Below are 8,406 nucleotides of genomic sequence, written 5' to 3'. Positions count from 1 at the left end.
CAGTACCTCACTGTCTGGATTGGTTTTCTTCATCCTACAAAGACAGCTGTGAAAAGTGTAGAACATCCAGACTCGTTTCAGCAGCTGGACCTCTTGGTGGCACCAAGGAGCCGCTGGAGCAGCATCTGGCACCATGCCGGGGGTCAGAGTCACAAACCCTGGGAAAAGCAGCTCTTTCTCCATATAAGGTTGCAATCCATCCGCTTCCCTCTTCCTCCCCTGCTCCTTTCTCAGACCTGAGGGATATTTAGAGAGAGAGAACAGAGCCTCGGCCGGCCTGTCCTTCCTTATTAGGAGCTCAGCTCGTCAGTCAGGACGGTCTCTGCTCCTCCAAAGGGACAAACAGATGGAGAACTTGTGTTAACCAAGTGCCAGAACCACAGCAGGGTCTGACGCAGCGTTGCCCCCAAACGTCTGAGGGCTTCATCCAGCACCTCACTGATCCCGTTCACCTGGGAGCAAGAGATTGACAGAACAGTGCAGACATCCAGTCTGTTGGAGGACTAATGTTGCAGCTGTTGTCTTTTCTGATGGAGAACATCTGGCCACCAGCACAGGAACAACTGACCCTTTCTGTGGATGATGGAGCACGACAGCTCGATGTCTAATAAACAAGATGCTCTTCTGATGGAAACGACTCTCAAACTGCTGCTGGGTGCAGATAAACAAGAGGCTGCAACAACTTGATTTATTAGGGTGCAAACATTCATTTAATATATTAGAAAACCAACATGTGAAGCAAAGCTACACTTTCGTTTTTACTTCAAAGAGAGTATTAAAGACTAACATTTAAATCCCAAACCATGCTTCTTTATAAGACAATAAAAAACTATGAAATAATCTTTTCCAATGGCAACAATAAAACCCATTTGTAGCCTGATGGGTCAGGACAGAAAACCTTTGAGCTTCAGCCAAACCCCAGAAAGGAGCAGGCCCGAGAAGATGCTGCTCTGGACGTAAAGGTTGTCTTTCTGGAGGACGGGAGAAGCTCACAGATGTTTAATAACTTTGCAAAGAGTAAAGTGCTGCGGTCGACTGACCGGGATCTTTTTTATAAGAGCATGGAGTTATGTCTGTGATCGCAAAAACAAACAAGGCGTGGGGACGTGCATAGGTGGAGAGGTAGGTGGGTTCAAACACTGAACATGTGAATAAATCAACCCCACAGAGCTTCATGGACTTCCCCTGCCGTCAGGACGAGTATAAAGGCAGCAACGTGCTTCAATGACAAACACTCTAAAAACATTTGGACTGTGTGTGGAAACTTTGTGAATGTGTTCACAAAAATAAATACAAAGTGGGAGCTTTAAGACCCCATCTATCATGTGTGCTAAGTGGAATATGAACAAAGATGCATGAATGCACTCATGGAGACTGTGCACGTCGATGTCCCACGACACACAGTCACTGGGTTTGTTGCCTCTGTGGAAACCTTTGAGCAAAGCCGCAGGTTCTACTCCGACAACTGAAGGCACAACGAAGATCTGCATGTGTTCATATGGAGGCGTCACAACCCAGCTCAGACTGTAGTGCTCTCCCCCTCTCACTCTTTGGCACTGGGAGGAATGTATGGAAGAAGGGGGGCGGAGTGGTGGATGGATGAATAGATGAAGGGCGAGAGGGGATTCCCTGGAAGTTGTGTCTCTCGACCTATTTGGAGAGTTTGCTGATGACTCGGATCAGAGCACCATTTTCATCTTTCAGACGCTGGTTGTCTGCTCTCAGGTCCACCAGAACCTGGAGGAACAAGTCAAAGCTCAAATTAAATCATTTTATCTTGAACTTGTTGTACATTTTAAAGTAACTATCTGATGACAACGTTCACAGGAGGCAGTGACGGTAAAAAAGGTACTCTGTTACTGGGCTGCGACTGTTTGAGACCAGTAGGTGACTCAGTATTATGAGAAAATTGGATACATTTCCATCATTGTTGAACTCAGAATGTGACCAGGGAGCCGTGTGGCCACATTTGAAACAACTAGTTTATGTGCACGTCTTGCTAAACCATGTTCTAGGCTGCACGCATTATTTGTTGTCTTTGTAAGCTGCTGCCACAATTCTGATTCCATCCACTGGAGTTCATGTTTCTGAAGCATTCACTTTACTGCGATCCATTTTTCTTCCATACGTTTTTCAGCATCTTTCTTGCTCCACAATTTTTGTTCCATTTCAACAAATCAAGTATCGAAATGTTCAGCTCTTTCAGAACAATCCTGCTATGACTTTTGGTATTGGTGCAACTTTAGCTTTTTGAAATACAGGTCCTTTTCAAAAAATTAGCATATTGTGATAAAGGTCATTATTTTCCATAATGTAATGATAAAAATGAAACTTTCATATATTTCAGATTCATTACACACCAACTGAAATATTTCAGGTCTTTAATTGTTTTAATACTGATGATTATGGCATACAGCTCATGAAAACCCAAAATGCCTGTCCCAAAAAATTAGCATATCATGAAAAGGTTCTCTAAACAAGCTATTAACCTAACCATCTGAATCAACGACGTAACTCTAAACACCTGCAAAAGATTCCTGAGGCTTTTAAAAACTCCCAGCCTTGTTCATTACTCAAAACCACAATCATGGGTAAGACTGCCGACCTGACTGCTGTCCAGAAGGCCATCATTGACACCCTCAAGCAAGAGGGTAAGACACAGAAAGAAATTGCTGAACGAATAGGCTGTTCCCAGAGTGCTGTATCAAGGCACCTCAGTGGGAAGTCTGTGGGAAGGGAAAAGTGTGGCAGAAAACGCTGCACAACGAGAAGAGGTGACCGGACCCTGAGGAGGATTGTGGAGAAGGGCCGATTCCAGACCTTGGGGGACCTGCGGAAGCAGTGGACTGAGTCTGGAGTAGAAACATCCAGAGCCACCGTGCACAGGCGTGTGCAGGAAATGGGCTACAGGTGCCGCATTCCCCAGGTCAAGACACTTTTGAACCAGAAACAGAAGTGCCTGACCTGGGCTACAGAGAAGCAGCACTGGACTGTTGCTCAGTGGTCCAAAGTACTTTTTTCGGATGAAAGCAAATTTTGCATGTCATTCAGAAATCAAGGTGCCAGAGTCTGGAGGAAGACTGGGGGGGAAGGAAATGCCAAAACGCCAGAAGTCCAGTGTGAAGCACCCACAGTCAGTGATGGTCTGGGGTGCCATGTCAGCTGCTGGTCTTAGTCCACTGTGTTTTATCAAGGGCAGAGTCAATGCAGCTAGCTACCAGGAGATTTTGGAGCACTTAATGCTTCCATCTGCTGAAAAGCTTTATGGAGATGAAGATTTCATTTTTCAGCACGACCTGGCACCTGCTCACAGTGCCAAAACTACTGGTAACTGGTTTACTGACCATGGTATTACTGTGCTCAATTGGCCTGCCAACTCTCCTGACCTGAACCCCATAGAGAACCTGTGGGATATTGTGAAGAGAAAGTTGAGAGACGCAAGACCCAACACTCTGGATGAGCTTAAGGCCGCTATCGAAGCATCCTGGGCCTCCATAACACCTCAGCAGTGCCACAGGCTGATTGCCTCCATGCCACGCCGCATTGAAGCAGTCATTCATGCAAAAGGATTCCCGACCAAGTATTGAGTGCATAACTGAACATGATTATTTGAAGGTTGGTGTTTTTTGTACTAAAAACACTTGTCTTTCATTGGTGGGATGAAATATGCTAATTTTTTGGGACAGGCATTTTGTGTTTTCATGAGCTGTATGCCATAATCATCAGTATTAAAACAATTAAAGACCTGAAATATTTCAGTTGGTGTGCAATGAATCTGAAATATATGAAAGTTTAATTTTTATAATAATAATAATGTCATCACAATGTCAGCACTGTATGTTTCCATACAATGGCGAAATTAGTCTCTGCATTTAACCCATCCACCACCAGGTGGTGCAGTGGGCAGCTATTGAAAGCGCCAGGGGGACATTTTGGGGATTAGACGTGCTGCCCAGAGACACCACGTGATGTGCAGTGACTGGGGATCGAACCTGGGACTCTCGGGTCCCAAGCTGGCTGCCCTGCCTCTACACCATCTCGGCCCCTTATATCATTACATTATGGAAAATAATGACCTTTATCACAATATGCTAATTTTTTTAGAAGGACCTGTATTTAGCCTTTTCTGCCATTTTACATCCTTCAAATCTTTAGCTCTGTTTACAACCTTTTATTGCTCCTTTCACTTTTTGTTCTGCTTCAGCTTCTTTCTGCAAATTTAAAACTTTTTTCCAGCAAATTTCAGTGTTCTTCTGCTCCTTTTACGTTCTTCCTTTTAACTACATTTTTGTGCTTCTTTTAACTTCTTTCTGCTAATTTTTCAGCTTGTTATGATCCTTTAGCTTATTTATGCAAGTTTCAGCTTTTTCTGTCATTTCAGCTACTATTTAGTGGTTTATGCTAATTTTAGCTTTTCCAGCTAATTCCACATTTTTTGCACTCATTTAAACATTTTTCAGCCTAATTCAGCAAAAAGTGGACTTGCCACTTCGTTCTGGTAATTTAACCTTCTGCCTTTTTAGCTAATTTTCAGCTGTTTTTTGCTCATTTCAGCTTTTTTCAAATAATTTCCACTTTTTTGTGCTCAATTCTGCTTCTTTCAGCAAACATGTTCCTTATTATGTTAATTTAAGCTTGTTCTACCCTTTCAGTTACTTTACCATTTTTTTGGGGCTAATTTTAGCTGTTTTCAGATAAATTCAAGTTTTTTGTGGTAATTTCTGCTACTTTTTTCAGCCTAATTTACTAATTTCTGCTGATTTCAGCTTGTTATGCTTCTTTCAGCTTCTTTCCTTTATTTTCAGTTTTTTCAACTAGTAGCCATTTCAGCTGATATTTAGCCATTTGTGCTAAATGTAGCTTTTTCAGCTAATTCCACATTTTTTTTTAGCTAATTTCAGCTTGTTCCTCTTCCTTCTGGTAGTTTCAGCTTCTTTCTGCCTTTTCATTTATTTTTCAGCTTTTTTGTTAATTTCAGCTTTTAGCCAATTTCTTAATTTTTGTGCTCACTGCTGCTTATTTGAACCTACCGTGATTCAGCAACTATGTTTTTCTGCTTTCTTCTGCTAATTAGGCTTGTTCTTCCATTCCAGCGCTACATTTCACCAGATTTTTAGCTAACTACAGCTGTTTTTTTAACAAGTTCTTCAGTAATAAGCATTCACACTGCATTTTCGCAGGAAATGCAATTTGTCTAGTTTAAATTAGAGACAGACCAGTTTAATATTTATCATTGTCATCTCGTAGACCCGGACAAGGTTTTTTGTCTGAGGAGAGCTCCTGTGCAGTTGTGGGGGAAAACAAAACCAAAACATAAATAAATAAATAAAACACCCACAACAAAGTGGCTACTTTGAGAAAAACTGGTGCAAGTTTAACAGGTTCAAATTTCAAGCAACATTATTGTGCGTAAAAAGAAAAGACATAACCACATGGATTAGTCAAACATTAGCATAAAATAAAGTAGCGGTTTTAATAACATTTAAAATAAAGTTAAAAGTTAGCAACAGAAAAAGCTGAACACAACATTATGTTGAGTTATTTTAAATCAAAAGGTCAGTGATGTTTTACTGCAATATGCAGACATTATTGAAATGCCACAAGTTATTAATGTGCAAATATTTGTCTGAAACGTAGACAAATACATTACACTTTATGGGTAAACTAAACTTTTCTTCACTCCCTCTACAGAGGATCAAAGTTTCATGAACCAAACGTGTTTTTTCTTTATTTACCATTTTAAAGCAGTTATTAGTATAAAACCACAACACAAAAATCTAATTTCCATTACATTTAAATAGAAATCTGAAAGACTTCCTTTAATGGATATTTTATAAACCAGAATAAGTGCATTTACTAAACTGGATCATTTAATTATAGTACGAAATGTGCATGTAAAGCATTTTGTTGCAGGAAATTAAAGATTTGATTGCATTTGTTAATATATTGAAAAAGTTCCAGGGTTAAAGTCCCTGAATCTAATCTGACACAGAATCCATCCTCAGTATATGAAGCAACTGTCCTTTAAGCCCTTTGAAGAGAAATCTTTAAACTCTTTGGAGGTTGTGCTGCTGATTGGGGGGGGGGGGGGGGGCAGTGTTTTAAAAGCTAAAAAACTGTAAATATATCAATTAAATGTCACAAAACAACTTGAGAACGGGAGGAACAGCCAACGTGGCTCAAACATGCAGCAATTTCTGTTTGCAGATAGTCACTACATTCAACTACAGAAACTCTGAAACCCCCCCACAAAAAATAAATACGGTAAATAAAAAACAAAAAAAGCTAATAAGAGGTCTAGTGCTTAAGATAAGCAGAGTCTTGCAGCTGCAGAGAAGCTGAACTGGAATTGATCGTTACCTGAGCTGCAGTTTATCAACATCTTGTTTGTTAAGACCAAGTACAAAAAGTTAATTTACCAGCGAGTTATGAAATTAAATCTTGGCAGGGAACCAGAGAAGACTCCAGGAAATCACAGAATGACGTTTAATTTCTTTATATACAGTGCATCAGATTAAACAGAATCTTTTTTTTTTTTATCTAAATATATATAAATAAACAAACACTTTCATAGCTCACCTAGCCATTTTTCATACCTGAAAATGTACAAAAACAAACAGGTTTCAGTCAGTGCTAACATCTCAGAGCGTTGCTGCCTCTCAGCTGAAACTGCACGAGTCAAATCACCACCTGAGCACGTTGACAAACTCACTGCTGTGTTCCCATCATGGCTGCACGAGCATAAAGCCAAGCCACTAAAGCACACACATGCACAGTGTCGGTGCTCACCATAAAAATCTGTCTGAAGCACCCCCCCCCCCCCCCACACACACACACACCACCTCACCTTCAGCTCCTCCTCCAACTCTGCCATGCGCCGCTCCAACATCCGCCGGTCCTGGAAACGGCAGAGGAAGAGGCCGGGGGGGGGGGGGGGGTTGACGAAGAGAAGAAGCACAGACAGTTGAGTGAAAACGAGTGAGGAAGTGGTTCAAGTGGTTGGAGAGGAGGAAACGTGTGAGACAGCAGGGGTGGCAGTAGTGAGGCGCACAAAGCTGCACACAGAAAAACACCCCAAACAAATGTTCAACGCTCCGTGTCAGCAGGTTACCTTCCGCTCCAGCTCCAACAGGGCTGAACAGTCACTGAGGCGCTCCTGTCTCTGTTGGACGAGAAATCTGTTTAGGCAACCACATGAAGGTCTGCATGCCCAACGGACAAAATGAGTCTTCACCTGCGTTGCCTTCTCCAGCTCCACTCGGGTCTGACTGACGACCCTCTGAGTGTCCTGCAGCTGGGCCTGGAGCTGGCTGTTCTCTCTGGACACCTCCTCAAACAACTGACAGACACGCACAACGAATGATGGAGAGATCCCAACAAAAGCATGGTGTCACTTTCATTCTGTCTGCTGAGTCTGACCTTCTTGAAGTCTTTCGTGTCCAATCCTCCTGCCTGGGTGCGGTCGTTACAAGACATGTCCAACCTGAGTGGATGGACAGAGCAGAAGTAAGACGGACAACGAAGACAAAAGGTTAAACGCAAGCAGACTCAAATCGAGGCTCTACCTGGAACTTGTGCGTTGGTCTTTCTGTGTGCAAAAGAGAACAAGTTGTTTATGCCATCTCTCTGCAGACAAATACCAAAATAAGAGCACAGACTTCTTCGTCACTACCTGTGGATCCAGCCCACTCCCTGAGAACTCTTCCTCTCCATCATTATCATCATCCTGGAGATGAGGGACAGTCAATAATAAAATCAAACTGCAGCTGCTCTTCTTGCATGTCATTTACAGTAGTCCCTCGCTACTTCGCGGTTCGTTTATCATGGACTCGCTCTATCACGGTTTTTCAAAATAAGACTAGACATGACACATTTGGCTGATTGATGGATGAGCTGCACGATCGGCATAGAATTTTTATTTAAAATAAATTATTTCAAATTATTCAGCACCTGCTGCACCTTTGTGCAGCCCACACTGCAGGATAAACTTCCTGCAGCAGCTGATCAGCTGTTGTCCGTGCAGAGCTGAGAAGTGGGCGTGGCCAAGAGTGCTTGCAGGTGGCTGAGAGCAGCAGAGGCAGAGAGCTGAGATCATGACATGCTGTGCTCTTTTAGAGCGTTTAGAAACATTGTTTAGAATATTGCAAGAGGGTGGGAAGGGTTTAAAATGCCATGCATGTAGTATGCATATATACATACACATATACACATACATACATATACACATACATATATATATACATATACACATACATATATATATACATATATACACATATATATATACACATATATATATACATATATATATATACATATATATATATACACACATATATATATACATATATATATATACATATATATATATACATATATATATATACATATATATATATACATATA

The 8,406-nt window shown here is 41.6% G+C and overlaps 1 protein-coding gene across 1 annotated transcript; it reads right to left on the bottom strand.

Annotated features, from left to right (window-relative positions):
• Positions 1 to 691: 691 nt before the first annotated feature.
• Positions 692 to 7,726, bottom strand: LOC119416322 (protein phosphatase 1 regulatory subunit 12A; the record flags this gene model as incomplete). The annotated part of the gene is given in 7 exon segments (XM_037683551.1): positions 692 to 1,737; positions 6,848 to 6,898; positions 7,112 to 7,162; positions 7,235 to 7,339; positions 7,420 to 7,483; positions 7,566 to 7,588; positions 7,673 to 7,726. Coding segments are annotated over 7 exon segments (435 nt in total), but the record flags the coding sequence as incomplete, so codon positions are not given.
• Between the last annotated feature and the right edge of the window lie 680 nt (positions 7,727 to 8,406).

The sequence above is a fragment of the Nematolebias whitei genome, chromosome 10, assembly GCF_014905685.2.
Source record: "Nematolebias whitei isolate Nwh7 chromosome 10, NemWhi1, whole genome shotgun sequence".
In the NCBI taxonomy this organism is placed as follows: domain Eukaryota; kingdom Metazoa; phylum Chordata; class Actinopteri; order Cyprinodontiformes; family Rivulidae; genus Nematolebias; species Nematolebias whitei.
The sequence above is the reverse complement of the archived record's forward strand: the minus strand, read 5'-3'. Positions and strand labels throughout refer to the sequence as shown.